The 17,130-nt window shown below is 49.7% G+C and overlaps 7 protein-coding genes across 7 annotated transcripts; 4 read left to right on the forward strand and 3 right to left on the reverse strand.

The window, feature by feature from the left end:
- Window positions 1-874: 874 nt before the first annotated feature.
- COCCADRAFT_83277 (glycosyltransferase family 32 protein) lies at window positions 875-2,167 on the reverse strand (the record flags this gene model as incomplete). The annotated part of the gene is made up of 2 exons (XM_007709214.1): window positions 875-976; window positions 1,031-2,167. The coding sequence occupies 2 exons, from the start codon at window positions 2,165-2,167 to the stop codon at window positions 875-877; spliced, it is 1,239 nt and encodes a 412-aa protein (XP_007707404.1).
- A 657-nt stretch (window positions 2,168-2,824) lies between these two features.
- COCCADRAFT_83229 (uncharacterized protein) lies at window positions 2,825-4,324 on the forward strand (the record flags this gene model as incomplete). Its single annotated transcript, XM_007709215.1, has 1 exon — window positions 2,825-4,324. The coding sequence occupies one exon, from the start codon at window positions 2,825-2,827 to the stop codon at window positions 4,322-4,324; it is 1,500 nt and encodes a 499-aa protein (XP_007707405.1).
- Window positions 4,325-5,270: 946 nt separating this feature from the next.
- Window positions 5,271-6,200, forward strand: COCCADRAFT_47249 (glycosyltransferase family 8 protein; the record flags this gene model as incomplete). The annotated part of the gene is made up of 1 exon (XM_007709216.1): window positions 5,271-6,200. A coding segment is annotated over one exon (930 nt), but the record flags the coding sequence as incomplete, so codon positions are not given.
- Window positions 6,201-6,450: 250 nt separating this feature from the next.
- Window positions 6,451-10,744, reverse strand: COCCADRAFT_83240 (uncharacterized protein; the record flags this gene model as incomplete). The annotated part of the gene is made up of 4 exons (XM_007709217.1): window positions 6,451-6,696; window positions 6,796-8,141; window positions 8,188-10,639; window positions 10,697-10,744. The coding sequence occupies 4 exons, from the start codon at window positions 10,742-10,744 to the stop codon at window positions 6,451-6,453; spliced, it is 4,092 nt and encodes a 1,363-aa protein (XP_007707407.1).
- Window positions 10,745-11,650: 906 nt separating this feature from the next.
- COCCADRAFT_938 (uncharacterized protein) lies at window positions 11,651-12,638 on the forward strand (the record flags this gene model as incomplete). Its single annotated transcript, XM_007709095.1, has 3 exons — window positions 11,651-11,659; window positions 11,713-11,794; window positions 11,842-12,638. The coding sequence occupies 3 exons, from the start codon at window positions 11,651-11,653 to the stop codon at window positions 12,636-12,638; spliced, it is 888 nt and encodes a 295-aa protein (XP_007707285.1).
- Window positions 12,639-12,747: 109 nt separating this feature from the next.
- Window positions 12,748-14,965, reverse strand: COCCADRAFT_939 (uncharacterized protein; the record flags this gene model as incomplete). The annotated part of the gene is made up of 3 exons (XM_007709096.1): window positions 12,748-14,558; window positions 14,621-14,734; window positions 14,944-14,965. 3 exons carry the CDS (start codon window positions 14,963-14,965, stop codon window positions 12,748-12,750), a joined length of 1,947 nt encoding a protein of 648 aa, XP_007707286.1.
- Window positions 14,966-15,405: 440 nt separating this feature from the next.
- On the forward strand, window positions 15,406-17,088 carry COCCADRAFT_32593 (uncharacterized protein; the record flags this gene model as incomplete). The annotated part of the gene is made up of 5 exons (XM_007709150.1): window positions 15,406-15,504; window positions 15,552-15,605; window positions 15,661-15,688; window positions 15,742-16,159; window positions 16,215-17,088. The coding sequence occupies 5 exons, from the start codon at window positions 15,406-15,408 to the stop codon at window positions 17,086-17,088; spliced, it is 1,473 nt and encodes a 490-aa protein (XP_007707340.1).
- Window positions 17,089-17,130: the final 42 nt, after the last annotated feature.

A 17,130-nucleotide genomic window follows, 5' to 3' on the forward strand; every position in this document is an offset into this window, starting at 1 on the left:
GTGAACATTTTGCAATGAAAACTGGAAGGTGAAAGTTGGATGAAGAGAATGGATTTTATATTCGGGGGGGTTGTGGTTTGAGGGACGGAGGTATCTGGTATCTGGATTTTGTGCGAAGATTTTTGATAGGCGACGTATGTGTAATGGGAAGTTGGAAAAGGGTGTTTAGGGTGTGTGCGATGAAGTTTTTTTTTCGGTTGACGTACTGATTTGTTTGGATGGGGGGGGGGGGGGGGATGAAGTACGGTGATATGTGTATGTGCTGCTTTTCTAAACACTGTCTTTGAAATCTGTTTCTTACTCTTTTCTTGAAAGTGTGTCATAGTTGACAACGGATGGCTATGTCTTAAACTCAGGACATAATATCAGCAGGTACGGAATTGTGAAATTTGGATAAAGTTTCAAGCAGCAAGAAGGATTTAGTATCTCTATGGATTATTATTTTAACCCAGGGATATAGAAACTCACAGTCGACTAAGGCTTGTGAAGCATAGGATGTTTCTTAAATCCATAAATGATGCCGAAAATGTACGCATCAAGGAGCACTCTTGATAGGTCACAGGAATGAGATTATATAAGGTGAGTTCATTACGTCATGCACTAGGTTATATTACTTCAGGGTATGTGCGGACCTTCCTCCACAACATCTTCGCCTCCAGGATCAACGCCTATTAGATCCTCCCAGTGTCTTCCATCTGGATGAAAGGGAGACAGATAACCTCTAACGACGCTATCAAGGTCCCGGGCACGTCTTGCGGTTGCGGTTGCTGTAGCTAACCACGACCCAATGTCACTACTACCTTCCGGCCTCGGCTCGTCCCTAACGTTGGGACGAACGAGCACACGAGTCGAATCGTCCATTCGGCAGCAAGGCTTAGACTCCTAACTTCGGCACTCCATGAGGGGCTGGTTTACTGGCGAGCCGCTTGTCTTGTTCTTCCTTGGATAGCGTATCCCACTCAGCTACATTCTTGTCCTTCATAGCAGTCAACACATTGTCAAAAGTTAAGTTGCACGCAATACTACTCACCCATTCTGCTACGCATTCTGGCTTCCAGTTGCACTTTTCTACCTCGCCATACATGGGGTGGTTTCGTCGGGGATGAAGAGCTGGCCAACCCGAGGCGTGGTAATGGTGCTTCACGAGCGCACCTCTGGAGCCGTGGTTGCCAGAGTCGGAGTGTCCTTGACCAGCTGCAAAGGCTTCGACATTGAGTACGAGAATTCCGTTGACGAGCCTCGATTCTGCCAAATTGTGGAAGAGATCCCAAGTAACTGGGTTGCCGTGGTTCTGTGCCGTCATTTGTTCTAAGACCGCTTTGGTAAATGCGGACGGCCCGGTACCACTAATTACTTCGTCGAAATCCAAGTGGAGCTGCGATATAGGAACCTCTTTCGCTTTGGCCAGCTCGTGTAACCAATCTTGGATATTCTCGATAAGCCGCATCATAACCGGAAGCCGGGGTTTGGCGGCAAAAGTCCACTGGCAAAACGACTTGCATTTGGACCCGAGAATCTCGTGGTTGGCAAATGCAGGTTCATCAATTTCCACTCCGATGATCATGTCAATGTCTGGCGCGTTGTAGCGCTCGGGAATGAACCTATTGATGGGTCGTAGGCATTCCACGTCAATGTCGGCATATACACCACCTTCAGCGTACATGACGAGGTATCGAAGCAGGTCGGCTTTTATGATGGTGATGTTCAGTTCCCGGTATAGGTCGACGAGATCCTTTCGGTCAAGGCCGTGTGGCCCATAGTGCCACTCGAGATAGTCGTTTGCGTTATCATCTGTCAACACCTCGTATCGGTACGTGGGGTTTTTCTGAGCCCAGGTTTTGGCCGAGTCTGAGTCGCGCTGCTCAAAGCCTAGAGGACCAACCTTCCATGTTTGCCATATCTTCTTTGGAATCAACGAGCCAACTGGCTGCAGTGGCTGCTGATATTTGAGCTCGCGCTTGTATCTGCTCGCTGCTCGGATCGGGGTTGTAAAGAACTCGGTGTTGGCAAAGAACAAGAAGAGAAAGATCAAAGCAATATATGCAGGCAAGACTCTCCGCACTTGACTGGTGAGCTTGCCTGAAAATTGGGTCACTATCGGGGAACTTGGACGCATCGTGATTTTCAGACTGAGCTTGGGCGGAGGTGGCCTTGATCGTGTGCGCATGCTGGAGTTATTACAACATTGGGAACCTGCCAATTTGACCCAGCCATTCCATAACTATTATCGATCGTCTCAATACACCACCGGAGATACGAGCCTCTGGCCTAGAATATACCCATGCGACCGCATCGACCAATACGCTTCTTGCCTTCACCCTCGGCACATCAATTTCTTTTCACATGCAGGGGCAGCCTCACGAAAAAGCACGTAACCCCGCATATGTCCTGGAGGCTAAGAGTCTATCCTGGTAAACTAGTACTGGTACAACACTGGTACCAAGGCGGGTGGGTCAAAGCTTGTAAATTTGACCCCTGCAAGCTCATCGGCCGCTTGGACATGTTAGGTATCTGCCCCTTGACAGTCCCCGCATTGCATCTCGTGAGTAAGAGATATTTGAGGCATGTCGCCGAATTCAGCAATGTCACACTCAAAGCTGTCCGTGCCCAAATACTGGTGCCGAATGATTCCGGCCTGGTCGCGCTCATCTAGGCAGTCAGACATGATTCGGACGAGTTGTGCAAATCCTGCTATTGCGCATCAATTGCCCACTTTATTACGATCTTGAATATCTAGGGTCTCTTCGAGTACCCAGTATTCCTCAATTCAATCTCAATTTCTGGGATCCCTCAATTGTATCAACTTTTTTTTTTACCACCGAAAATGCCAGCTAAATACAACGGGTTGCTGGACCAAGATGGAATCGAAGAAATCAAACTTTCACCATCAATCTGGAAGCCAGTTCGAACGGCCAAATGGAGCCTCGACCTAGTACGCCCGGAATTTCTCTCCTTGCGGCCGGCCTCGAAAAGCAAGCCGATTAGGCCAACAGCATGGCTGGATGGCCTAAGAGGCTTCGCTGCACTCTTGGTCTATCTACAGCATCACCAGCTCTGGGCTCACGGGGAACGTGGTAACTCTGTCTTCGAACACGCCTACGGCTACGAGGGAAAACACTATTTCGCAACCCTACCATTTGTACGCATCTTCTTCTCTGGTGGCCACTTTGCTGTTGCCGTCTTCTTCGTCATATCCGGTTATGTGCTTTCCCTCAAAAGTCTACGCATGATTCAGGACGGTCATGCTGTCAGTGCTGCAGACAGTATCGGCTCCGCCCTCTTCCGCCGTTGGCTACGACTTTTCCTACCTGTCATTGCGATTACTCTCGCATTCATGTCTGTCCGCCAATGGAGCGGAATATGGGTTGATTTGCAGCCAATGGAAGATACATACTGGAAAGAACTCATCAGATGGTACCGCATGTTCAAAAACTACAGCTTTGTCTTTTCCACCGAGATCTATGACTTTCCTATACAGTTCCATGCGCACGTCTGGTCGATCCCCATTGAATTCAAAGGATCCATCATCACCTATACCGCACTCTCCGCACTCTCCAGGTGCACAAAGAATGCCCGGCTCTGCTGCGAGGCCGCGCTAATATTCTACTTTCTCTACATCGTCGACGGTTACTACGGCGCAATGTTCATGTCTGGAATGCTGCTCTGCGACCTTGATTTGCTGGCACAGCAGGATAAACTTCCGCGACTTTTTTCGGCTCTGGCAAACTTCAAGGAGTTCATCTTCTTCCACATGTTCGTCTTTGCTCTCTACCTCAGTGGCGTACCATCCTTTGACGCACCTGAAGCGGATAGCGTTGCTATCCTCACCAAGTCACCAGGATGGATCTGGTTATCGCATCTCAAGCCTCAAGCCGTATTCGATGCAAAATGGTTCTATCTTTTCTGGGCAGCATTCTTCACAGTCGCATCAGTGCCTCGCTTGCCATGGCTCAAGCAATTCTTTGAGACGCGTTTCTGTCAATATCTTGGACGCGTATCTTTCGCGCTGTACTTGGTACATGGAATTGTTATCTGGATCGTCGCTGACCGCCTGTATGCCTTGGTGGGCCTTACGAGATCGGCCCACGCCGAAGGAATACCGGAGTGGGTCAACAAATTTCCCTTACCTGTCAGTGGCCCACTAGGGCTAGAATTGGCTTTTTGGTTGCTTCAGCCCATTCTGCTATCTATCACACTATATTTTGCAGAAGTTGTGACGAGGTTGGTCGACGAGCCAAGTGTCAAGTTTACCAATTGGCTTTACAAAAAGGCGCTTTCTCAACAGACAAAGCCGGGGCACCAGCGTAGCCAATCAACACGATGAGTCGGTATGTAACTGCAACCAAGAGTATCGATATTGAACAAAATATTCTTGGACCCCAAATCCTTCATCACAACCCTGATCTTGTTGCGATGCTCCCTACATGTGCTGTCGATCTCAATAAGAATATTCGGCTTCATGTGACCGTTCAGCTGCAATCTGCGGGAGTTGACGTTACGCCGCACTACTGCAGGTGCTGAAGGGGCGGGATGTGACACAGCATAGACGCCCGTTGTATTGACGGTTGAAAAAGGCGCACTCCGCCGAGTCATTCCCCATGGGGGCCTAAGCTCCTAGTGAAGAACCATGGTCCCTGCCCTGCTGCTGATCTTTGCCCTTTCGTCGGCAATGACCAAATCAGGTACCAATACCGCCGACTATCAATTTCCTTTGCAGACACAATGCCGTAACCATGTTGATAGTGCCTAGCTTGTAGCGTACGTATGAAATTGCATGTCGTTGGTGCCCGCTGCAACCTCGGATACGTGTGCCTATGCATCTGCGTCCATGCTCCGATTAACACATGTGACGAAGTGGATTTCGACCACCATTTGCTTTTGATCAGACGTCGTAGAGAGCCCGTGAAGTACCAATTTGTCCCTTTACCATGAGGCGGCGGCACAATATTGCTTTGGCGACCATTGCATTCCTCGGTACAATCTTGCTGGTTGCACAGCACCGCAGTGAATACCGGCATACGCATGTTACCCATGCATCGTATGATACCAAAGAGAGTAATACCGGGATCGAAGTACTACCATCCGACCTAAAACCTTCTTCACATTCTCATGATGCATCTGGGTCAGGAACGGACCCCGAGAAGCACGTGACCCTACATGACAACAATTCACCAGCTCAAGGAGTCTCGGAAGGCGACAGTTCGACAACGCCTCCTTTGCTGGAACACCCATCTCCAGATGGACAAACCGTCTTAGAACCCGAATATGCTTTCCAGAAAGACCTCGATCTCCTCCTTCCAATCCCAGCCTTACAACGCTTCAGCGCCCACAAACCGCACAACTACGTGCCCGGAGGCACAGAAAACTACGCCTATGCCACATTCCTAGCAACCCGCAACGCCTCGCTCAAAGACCCTTACTTCCTCGCCATCCACTCCCTCATCTACCGCCTCCTCTGGTCCCCCAAATCCCGCACCCAAAAACACCCCTTCATCGTCTTCGTCGCCGACTACGTCACACCCGAACAACGCGCGCTGCTCTCGGGCGCCGGCGCCCTCGTCCGCGAACTCGCGCCCTTACCTTGGTCCCCCAACGTCATCGGCGTACAATCCCGCTGGAAAGACCTCTTCGCCAAACTACACATGTGGCGAGAAACAGAATTCAGCCGCATCTTCTTCCTAGACGCCGACGCATTTCCCCTCGCCCCCTTGGACGACCTCTTCACCCTCGCCGAACCCCGCCCTTGCTCACCTGAGAAATTGCACCTAGACGACTTTCTCACCGACGGCCCCGTCTGCGAACCCTACATCTTCGCGGGAATCCCGCAGGACCCGTTTAACACCGAGCACCCCAACATCAACGTCGGAGCTATGCTTTTCACCCCTTCCCTACGTATGCACCAGCGTCTCCTGCAAAACTACGTCAAAACGGATAAATACGATTGTCTCATGGCGGAACAAGCGTTTCTCAATTGGCAGTTTGGCCCGGACTCGGCGTTTCCGGCGACGAAGCTGGAGAGGGAGTGGGGGGCGTTTTTTCCAAAGGAAGAGGAGGAGGGGAAGTTGAAGGTTGTGCATGAGAAGATTTGGGTTTTGGAGGGGGGATGGATGAGGGAGGAGTGGGGGATGGGGTGGAGGGATATGATTACGTTTTATGAGGGAGAGGAGTTTGTGAACGGGAGGGAGGGGGATGGGAGGGTTGAAGGTTAGGGTTGATGAATGTGTTTCGTTTGATTAGTTTGGAGTGGTTTTATGATATGGGTTTGGAATACACAAACGACGAGATCATAGGGAATGATGCTATGAAAGTGCAATGAAGCAGACCTTGAGTATCTTGGCGTTTTTAAGTCTACTATTTCTTTACCTTGGGCACTGAACTCTGGCATGACATAGACTTTGTGTCTCAACATTGACTAACAAACACACTCTAGAGGTACAGATCTACACCATACTACACGCTCGCCTCAGCCGTACTCTGTCGACCCGCCACACTTCCTCCCTTCCAGCTCTGCTTCGGATCTTTCTTATCCTGCAGCCTACTCTGCTCTCCTTCCTTGCCCCACCCACCACCTCCAGGCGTATGAATAATGATGCGCTCACCAGGCCGCATACTAGCCGTATTCTTCGCACCAAGATTGATGTACCTATACTCAACATCTTCTTTCCTGTCCCTCGCAGCATCCTTCTTCTCCAGAGTCTCCACGTCACTTGACGTCGTGGGCGCGCACGGTGCCGATTCTTGAGGTTCAGTAGGTTTCTTAGAGTCTGAGTTTTGGTCGATAGCCTTTTTGTCGACTTTGCGGACCCAGATATTGAGACCGCAGGCGGCGTCGCCTCCGCCTTCCATACCGTATGGATGGTAAACTCTTCTTTCGCTCAAAATGCTGACTTGGACTGGGATGCGGAACTCGATGTCACGGATGACTCCTTCGCCACCAATGTGCATTCCGCGTCCTGCACTACCTTGTCTAAGTGAGAATTCTCGGAGCAGAACAGGGTATCGGCGCTCAAACACTTCGGAGTCGGTAATGCGAGTGTTGGTCATATGTGTATGCACGCCGCTGGTTCCGTTCCATGTTGGCCCTGCACCAGACCCTCCAGCGATGGTCTCGTAGTATCCAAATCCCTTGGTCTCTTTTCTCTCTCCGCTCTTCTCTCCTTCCCCGAATGTTGTACCGCCAAAACCAAAGGTAAGGTTGTTGCAATCGCCTTGGCTGGCGGCACACGCACGGAAAGCCTTCAACACGACGTCTGTGACGCGCTGACTCGTAAGTACGTTGCCTCCCACAACAGCCGCATTATCCGATGGTGAGAGGAAAGATTTCTTAGGAATGAGAACGTGGATTGGCTTCAAGCAACCTTGGTTCAATGGGATATCCTCACTGATCAGACATCGCAGACAGTAGATAATAGCCGAGTACGTGACGGCTTCAGGGGCGTTGATGTTGCCGTAGACTTCAGGGCCTGTTCCTGAAAAGTCAAAGACAGCTTCGCCCTTTTCTGGGTCAATGGAGACCTTGAGGCGGATAGGACTTCCATCGTCCATGAATTCCTCCGCACTGAGGTCTTGGCCCTCAAAGCGCTTGTACACGTCTTTGAGTAACGCTCGCACAGATTTCTCGGCATTGGCTTGGATGCTGGTCATGTAGAACTTGACGACTTCCTCGCCGTAGTCGGACATGAGCGTACTGATGAGATTGATACCCTTCTGGTTAGCGGCGACTTGAGCTTTCAGATCGTTGATGTTGTCACTCAGGCATCGAGTGCCAGAGCATCCAGGATATTGACCTGGTTCATCGAGCAGTAGCTCTGTGATGCGCTCTTCGTTGAAGTGGCCTTCTGATACGAGCTTCTCTGATTTGATAGCAGCGCCTTCTTGGTAGAGCTCCTTAGAAGCTGGAGGCATCGAACCAGGAAGGATGCCACCGATATCAGCATGATGTGCACGAGAGGCGACATAGAAGACAATGTTGTCACCACTGAATGCTGGTGTTATAACGGTGATATCTGGTAGATGTGTACCGCCAAACATAGGATGGTTAGAAACCAGTACGTCCCCCTTTTTGAGCTTGCCTTTCCAGATAGCTGCTTGTTTGCGGACACATGTTGACATGCTTCCAAGATGGACAGGAAGATGGGGTGCTATATGTACGTTAGCGTTGTTAGACTCCATAGATGTGAAGCTCACCATTTGCGACTAGTCCGCCATCTGCGTCGAAAAGCGCGCAAGAGTAGTCCAATCGCTCCTTGACGTTGGTAGACACACTAGTCTTCTGCAGCGCGCGACCCATCTGCTCAGCAATAGCCATGAACCTGTGAGCGAAGATACTCAGCAGAATTGGATCGACTTCCTTTGTGTCAATCTGTTTTTCTTGATCTTCGGTCTCACCGATGTTTATCACAACATGCGTGTTAATTATGAGCGCAGTAGCGCCAGGAGTAACGACGATAGTTTGTGTGCCGTCTGCAATGATGGCAGGGCCCTTTAGGCGATCTCCAACCTCAAGGTCTTCAAGCTTGTACACCGACGTATCTTGCCGACCACCCTCGAAGAACACCTTGCGCGTATCGTATCGCTTTGTGTCGCCTTGAAGGTCTTTGGGTTTGATCTCTTTCAGCTGCTGATCCACGCTCTTTTCCAACCCTTCAAAGGACTTTCCAATGCCTCGTGCTCTGACATCATCCACGATGATGTCACGGTCTGGCAGTGTGAAACCGAACTCTTGCTCGTGTTGCTTAATAAAGGCTTTCCCAAAGGCCCACTCGTCGCCACCATACTCTTGCTGGGCCTCTTCTTTGGTTGGCTTGATGATCATGAGCGCTGACTCAGTCCCTCGGTATCGCAAGTTCAGGTACTCCTCAAACTGAATGTGTTCTTCATCAAAGCCCTGCTCCTTTAGTGTAGCTGTTGATTTACTCTTCAAGTCCGCCATCTTGGCTTGCAAGTATTCCCTCACATCCTTTTCATCTGACCAGACCTTCGACTCTGGCTCTTGCCTTTCGTCGACGACATCAGCAAGGGCCATGCCGTATGCGGATAGTACTGATGAGTATCTGTGAACAAGAATCTGCGAAATGCCGAGAGCCTCAGCGATGGCAACAGCGTGCTGTCCACCGGCTCCGCCAAAGGTTGCAAGTCGGTGTTTTGATGTGTCGTGGCCTCGCGCTTCAGTCAAACTACGAATAGGTCGCGTCATAGTCTCGTTTGCGATCTTGATGAAACCATTTGCAATGTCATCCAACGACATTTCCTTTTCCTTGTTGCCTCCAGCGATCTCCTTGTTAATTTGATCTGCCAATTCTTTGAACAGCTTCTCGCTGGCTTGCGCGTCCAGCCCTTCATCCTCATTCTTTCCGAAGATCTTGGGAAAGAAGTCAGGCAGTAGCCGACCAAGGAACAGGTTCGCATCTGTAATAGTCAATGGGCCACCTTTTCGATAGCATGCTGGGCCAGGATGTGCGCTTGCCGATTCTGGGCCGACAACGAAAAGACCGTTCTTCCAGAAGAGACGCGATCCACCACCGGCTGCGACTGTGTTGATGTCGAGTTGCGGTGACTGGATAGTGACTCCGGCAGTTGTAGTCTCGAAGACGTGATCGTATCGTCCAGCGCCGTATCGGCTGACATCAGTACTGGTACCACCCATATCGAATCCAATAACGGGTATCTTGGTCTGTGGATCATAGGACGTTAGTGCATAGCCCACGACTCCACCAGCAGGTCCTGACAGGATGGCTTTAAGGCCCGAGAACATATCGACATCGACAAGTCCGCCATCAGATTGCATGAACTCGCATCGTGCACCCTTGGAGCCTTCTTCGCGCTTTACGCTCTTGGTACCAAGGCCACCTTCAAAGCCCTTGGAGAAGCCATCGATGTACTTTCGTATCGCGGGTGTTAGATAGGCATCTGCGCATGCAGAGGTTGCTCGTGGAACCAACTTAATCATGGGCATGAGCTCGTGACTTAAGCTGACATGTTCGAATCCAATTTCCCTTGCAATTTTGCCTACTAGCGCTTCATGCTTCGGATATGTGTAGCCATGCATCAAGCACACAGCTATGCTCTTCAACCCACTATCATACACCTCTTTGAGTTGCTTTCTAATTGCTTGTTCCTGCGGCCTTTGTAATATGCGCACTGTCTCACCCGACAATCCTTTGACTAATTCAGCTTCATCGCCAGCCTCTTCAATACTGGCGGCTTGCGTCTGATTCCTTTCTGGGTCCTCGGCATAGTCTTCCAGCGTGACACGCTCATCAATCTCTACTACCTTTTTGTAGAGTACCTCTGGCTTCCGGATATCCAGAGCGAAAATATTGGGCCGACTTTGGTTGCCGATTTCGAGACAGTCCTTGAAACCTTTTGTCACAACCATGGCGATATCCTCGCCCTTGCGCTCCAGCAGCGCATTCGTAGCCACCGTTGTGCCCATGCGTATGCTTTCAATCTTGGACGTGTCCAGTGGCTGTCCGCGAGGAATTTCGGTGCCTGTGAATTTGGAAAGGAGGCGACGGATACCTTCGAGCGGCGCGTCATCGTAGTTTGACGGGTCAACAGAAAGAAGTTTGATGAGAACGTCATCTTCCATCTTGCCTGTTCCGGGATTGCCTACACAATCTGTGAATGTGCCGCCACGCTAAACACCCAGTAATCAGCCATAGATTCTTCAAACCCAGAGAAAAAGATTCCATACGTCAATGGCAATGCGGATTCCCCGCTGTGCAATCTTTGGCGCAGCCATGGTTGTGCCTGGGAATTATGTCGCGTGCACGAAATGCGAAAGTGATTGTTAGACAGACCCTGGGGGCTTCAAGGTCATCAGTTAACACAGGCGAAAACCAAAACCAAGAATGAGCGAAGAATGATGCCAAAATACGATGTGACACGATATGCAGGCTGGACGCGGCTGCATATACGCTCCCAGCGAGAGCTTTAAGTGGGGTACGCGATGCTACCCCGCGGCGGCTTTTGTCATCCAAATCATGTCATCGTGGTAGCTCGAGCTTGATGACATCTGCTACGCTATCTGCACACGCCACTTCCGACATTAGTGGGCCTTGTCGGCGTTGTCGGGAATTCTTTTCAACACTATTTGCCTGCTGATAAGGTCCCTGAGATGGTCGGTCACCGAGTCATTGCACATGATATTTTATTAGAGTTTTGGACATGTAACACTACAACAAACTCATTGTGGATATTTGGCTAGTATCATTAAAAAAGGAGTTCCCGGCGAGAGGGGGGACAGGAACGAGTTTGGCCACGCGATAATTGGCTCTATGGTAAAAACATGAGTACTAGTGAAGCTCGAAAGCCACTATCAAGTACAAAATTCCTAATTACAGCATGCCCAAACGGACATTTTTGGAGCAAACCCCCAATATCGGAATGATGGACGATCTTTTGCTGCGGTGTACGCATGCATCGCTTTAGGTTTGGCGGGCCCTTGCTACAGTCACAAGGGTGTGGGGAATTCCTCTGAATTTCCCGATCGATAGGGCAATGCAACGATCTGATTGGAAATAAGATCGATTGCTTTGCACTTGTTTTGATCAAATAAGTGTCTTGTGACTCCTTGATATTTTCGCCCTATTACAACTGGGCTATTCAAGGAATGGGGTCCATAAGTGAAGTAGATACCGCATGCGGTATGCCCACGGTATAATCCAACTGCGAACTGAAAACAGACATAGAGTTAACATGAAAATGTAGGCCTGGAGAAGATTAATACGTTTCATTGCCGAAGAAGACAATGTCGAGCACCTCGGTGAGCCACTCGATGCAAACATCGATGGTAAGCAGCCCGCCTGGCAATCTTTCACATCTGCTGAGACAGTATAGTTGGCGCAGCTCTAGCGTCAGGAGAGAAGGTCCAAGCCCGCCTCTTCACAAGGACGTCTGTTCTCTCGCTCCAAAACAAGCCCACAAGCACAGTCCTCACAGTCTCGAGATTACTTCCGCCACTCTCAAAGTCTGAAGTAGGAACCATCCGCTGCATAGGCCTGAACTACCGGAAGCATGCAAAAGAAATGAACCTGGATCTTCCCAACCACCCCACACTCTTCTTCAAACCGGCAACATGTCTGGGCGCCCCGAACGCTCCACTGCTGATACCATATCAAGCTACAAATGGCCAAGCAGACTACGAAGCCGAACTCGCAGTTATCATAGGCAAGGCCGCGAGAAATGTCACCAAAGAGAACGCCATGGAGTACGTCCTGGGCTATACATGTTCCAACGACGTAACAGCCCGAGTTCATCAATTCAACGGCGCCCAGTGGGGTTTCGGAAAAGGCTTTGATGGATTCGCGCCGCTAGGCCCTTGCCTCGTATCCGCCGCCACAATACCCGATCCTGGCCAAATCGAGTTGAAGACTGTGCTGAATGGCGAAACGATGCAATATTCCGTTGCGAACGATATGATATTCAGCATTCCGGAAATCGTGGCATATCTCAGTCAGGGGACGACTCTGGAGCCGGGTACGGTGATTATGTCCGGCACACCACATGGCATTGGAGTGAGCAAAGTACCAAAGGTGTGGTTGAAACAAGGGGATGATTTGAGAATTGTGATGAGCCATGGCATGGGAAGTCTAGTGACCCCAGTTGTTTACGAAGCGCAGCCCAAGCTCGTATAATTTAGAAAAACACTTAACTCATTCAAACTGATTCATGGCTGGGACGCAGTATTGAGTCATATTTCCCACTGCATCATTGATCAAAAACCTGCCAAAATAGGACTCGTGATTATTGAAATCCAAAAAGCATCTGTTCTTGAGTGATGCTGTCGAGAACATGCTCCCATTGCTGCAGGTCTGTAGATGGATCGCCCCAAGGAGGCGCTTGCCATTGAAACGGACCTCCTGCACCAAAACTGAGTAAACCTGGTACTTCATCTGAGCTGTTTATTGTTTCTGGTGAGACAAAGTTGTTGGCATCATTCTGTTCTCCGGCGTACGCAGTAGCTGGAGGGTCCACTGTCGCGCTGTATCGCGGTCCAAGTGATGTACTTGCTCTATTGCTGCTGGCACGACTTTTACGAAATTGTTTTGACTTCTTGATACAAAGTTCAATGATCTTGACTTCTGCAAGTGCAAACTCATTCAGCCAGATGTCTCCGCGTTGCATGTCGCAATAAGCAGTGAGATCTTCTAATATCGCGTCGCATTGGTACGAGTGTGGATCTTTGACAGCAACGATTCCCAGGACTAGCGCGCTGTTGAATAGATGATGAGGTCCCAAACTCCATTTCAGACGGTCGTGCAAGGGCTGCTGAAGATAGTCGATACGCATTGCAAGGTCAGCACAAGCTGATGAAATGCAAGCATCGTGACTGTGTCGGAAACGATTTGTAATACTTTGGCGCAGCAGATATGGGCGATGGAGTGTAACGCGAGCAAAGTGGTACATGGAGTGAAGGTATAAGCGATTCCAATGTATGAATGGGTGAACACCATCTTGCAAAGTATCAGAGTCTTTGATGCGATAGTACTCCGGTAATTTGGCTGCCCATTCAAGAATTTCCCGATCCAGGGAAAGAACAGTGTCATACGAGGATGTCGACAGGCCGAAGCAGCGTTCTTGAATATTACCAATAATTTTTGCTAAATCATGAGCTAGGAAATTATAGACACTTAGGGTGGGCTCGGAAATTGGCAGTACGGGCAGAGCCGCAGCACGTTCTTCTGGCTCGTCATCTAGCCAGACATTGGTTGCTCGTTGGACGAGGCATTGCTGGTCCACAATTGCAAATGGACGGCCAATGGCCAACGCAATTGTCTTGTCTAAAGTATACAAATGACTCCAGAGTCGCCTTCTAGTCTCAGTCTCTTTTCGCGGAAGTCGCCATCGCTCGCCATCAATGTGCATGCCTTGGGCTTGGGCCATGCGCATAGCGAAACTGGTCGTCAACCAGGACTCTGGGACTCGTCGCATGTGTATGAGATAGCGCGTTACTAAGACGCCAGCGCGGACAAGATCTGTTGACTCGCCGTAGAATGTCGGCGCGATCACAATTGCTCTTCGGGAAGCCCAGTAGAATCGAAGAGATGTTTCCTGCAAGTCTCGCTGAACTTCAGCGTTCTTCGGGTGTGGGCAGTCTAAGAAGACTCCATAAGCAAGGATGATGAATAGCAATGCCAGCCAACGCAAGTCGATGGATGCGTAGTCATCAAAGCCAAACTTGCGCTCCCAAAACTCGGCATACTTGGTCTTGAATGAAGCAGGATGGATTGCGTCAATGGTCCAGTTGAGCTCGATAATAAACACATCAACTAATCGGTCAACACTGGCTTTGTTTCGAGGCAATATGCCTAGTAGGTCCCAGATTTGTGAAAAAGGGCCACCAACATCTCGGAAAGACTGCGCTGAAGCTGATGCGTGACGAATGCCAGATGAGAGATCTGGTGCAGGTTCTTCAATTATCTTGGCTGCAGCCTGGGGTCCGAAGTAGGATGAACCGAAGAAGGAAGGGGCATCTCTGCTCCGAAAGAGATTTCCGACCTGTGCATCCCTGGGTTCCGGTGAGGCCTTGTTGCAGGAAGTAGAAGCCTGAGTAGCTTGATATGATTTTAGTTAAGCGGTCTTGGTACCAGATGCAGACAGCCTAGTCGCAACTCACTCGCAATAGTGCCAGCGACAGTTTCAGCGGTCGGCTCGGTGTTACCGAGGGTAGATACGTGTACCGATTGCTGGCGATGGGCCTCAGCTTCGTCGCTGTATGTGCAGTCTGATGCTACATCGCGTCGTGTACAATTGAAGCATGGGAGCTCTCCATCACACTGTACCTCTGGTCAGTTGTTGGTCTCTCGTTCTCGGTCATGATAAGTTTAGGGCCATGAAGCGTCCGGTGCATCATCCAGCATGCCAACGTGAGTCTTGGAACTCACGAGGTTCTTTCAGTGACGACGTCATAACAGGCATTCCTGATTATGTCATACGTACCTTCTGTTTCCTCCTGTGACATGTTACACAACTCTTCGCCTGTCGTCCCCTCTTCTTTTTCTTTCTTAATGGCTCACTGTCAGTTCTCTCAACTCGGTCTCTGGTACGCTCATCCATTATGGAATACAGTAATGCCCAGATGATGCAGAAGAATTTGCCGATAAGTATCCGCTTAAAACTGATACCACAATACGACCGGGATCGCGATATACGTTTATCTTATCTGCAGTCCATGTTGCAGTGGGTCGCTGCGAGTTTAGCGTGCATCCATCACCCAGATTGGCAAGGCGGGCGACATCCCCGCGTCGGCCAAATGTCTATCATAGATCGGTAAATACACTCGATAAACCATCATGCCTACGCCTGGTATTATGATGTTGTATATCTGTACCGAATCTGCCCGTATGAGCATTCAAACTCATTCTGGGTCCCAATTACGTTGTTTGCGCCATGTCGGACTCAATGCATGACGCCAAAGCCGCGGATGGCTCGCTTTGCGAGAAGGATGTCCAAGCTGGATCAAGTGAAGAAATTCAAATTGATCCAATCGCAGAGAAGAAAGTAGGTACTTGTTGTGTTCCACCTGAAGCCGTATACTGACTAAACAGCTTATCCGCAAATTGGACCTTATTCTGTCACCTATGATGGTCATAGTGTTCTTGGTACGAAACCTCTCTTCTACCAGGTAATTCTTCAAGGTTAATCAATTCATCGTAGGTGGCCTACCTTGACCGTTCCAACATCGGTATATACTCGCCCTGACACGGTCACGATGCGCCTTTCGCTAATTTGTCCTAGGAAATGCTGCTATTGCAGGTATGAATGAGGACTTGAACCTTACTGGGAACCGTCTCAATGTCGCTGTGACACTCTTCTATGTGACATATATTGCATTCGAACTCCCTTCGTCACTTCTGTTAAAGAGACTGCGCCCATCTCGTCTGATTCCTTTCTTCATCATCAGCTGGAGCGCTGTCATCATTGGGGCTGCATTTGTCCAGAATTATGCTTCTCTCATTGCTACCCGCCTTCTGCTAGGTGCCTTTGAATCTGGGCTGTTTCCCTGTCTCACCTTGTATCTCAGCATGTACTACAGGCCTCTGGAGCAAGCTCGAAGGGTATCGTATCTCTTTGTAGCGTCTGCCTTAAGCGGAGCCTTCGGTGGACTACTGGCGTACGGCTTGACAAACCTGCATGGTGCAAGAGGTCTTGCTGGGTACGTACTCCACTGTTCAAATCGGCCTTGGATAATGAACTAACAGTCCCTTAAGCTGGCGTTGGCTGTTTCTCGTCGAGGGCCTCATTTCGATTGTCGTAGGAGTTGCAATGATTTTCCTTCTTCCGGACAACTTCGAGACGGCATGGTGGCTGAATGAGGACGAAAAGGCGCTCCTTCGGGCTAGACATGAAAAAGAACGACTCTACCAAGGCAAATCGATGACAACGGATGCCATGGATAAAACCGAGGTTAAACTGGCATTCAAGGATCCCAAGCTATGGCTGAGCGCTGCGTGTCAATTCTGTGCAAACACATGCTCCTTTGGTTTCTCGACATTTCTTCCAGTAATCATCCGTGGATTTGGCTACTCAAGCATCCGCACTCAGCTTTTGACAGTACCAGTGTACATCTGGGCCTCGGCGGTGTATCTCTTTATCGCTTTCTGTTCGGACTATGTCAACCGCCGCGCCTACTTCATGATCCCTTTGGCCTTAGTCACATCCGTTGGCTATGCTATGATGCTCGGAGTCTCAATGGCGTCAACAGGTGTACTATACTTTGCAACCTTTGTTACGGCCACCGGCATCTTCTGCTGTGTTGGACTTAACGTTACATGGGTTATCAACAGCAATGCCGGTTATTTCAAGCGCGCTACCGCTATTGGTCTGCAGCAAGCCATTGGTAACTCAGCGGGCATCATGGCTGGTCAGATCTACCGCCTCTCCAATAGCGATGGTCGATACGTAATTGGCCATGCGGTATCCATCTGTGCAATCACAGTAGCAGCTTGCGGGTACGGCATCATGTACATTGTGCTTCGCAAGATAAACAGGAAGAGGGAGAGAATGACTATTGAAGAGAGGATCAGGGAGATTGACTCTGGGAAACTGGGCGATCGTCACCCGGATTTCCGTTATACTTTATAGGTTGTTAACATCTAATAACAGATATAATGGCATTTCAGGAAT

This window comes from Bipolaris zeicola (genome assembly GCF_000523435.1).
Source record: "Bipolaris zeicola 26-R-13 unplaced genomic scaffold scaffold_6, whole genome shotgun sequence".
NCBI classification, from domain to species: Eukaryota; Fungi; Ascomycota; class Dothideomycetes; order Pleosporales; family Pleosporaceae; genus Bipolaris; species Bipolaris zeicola.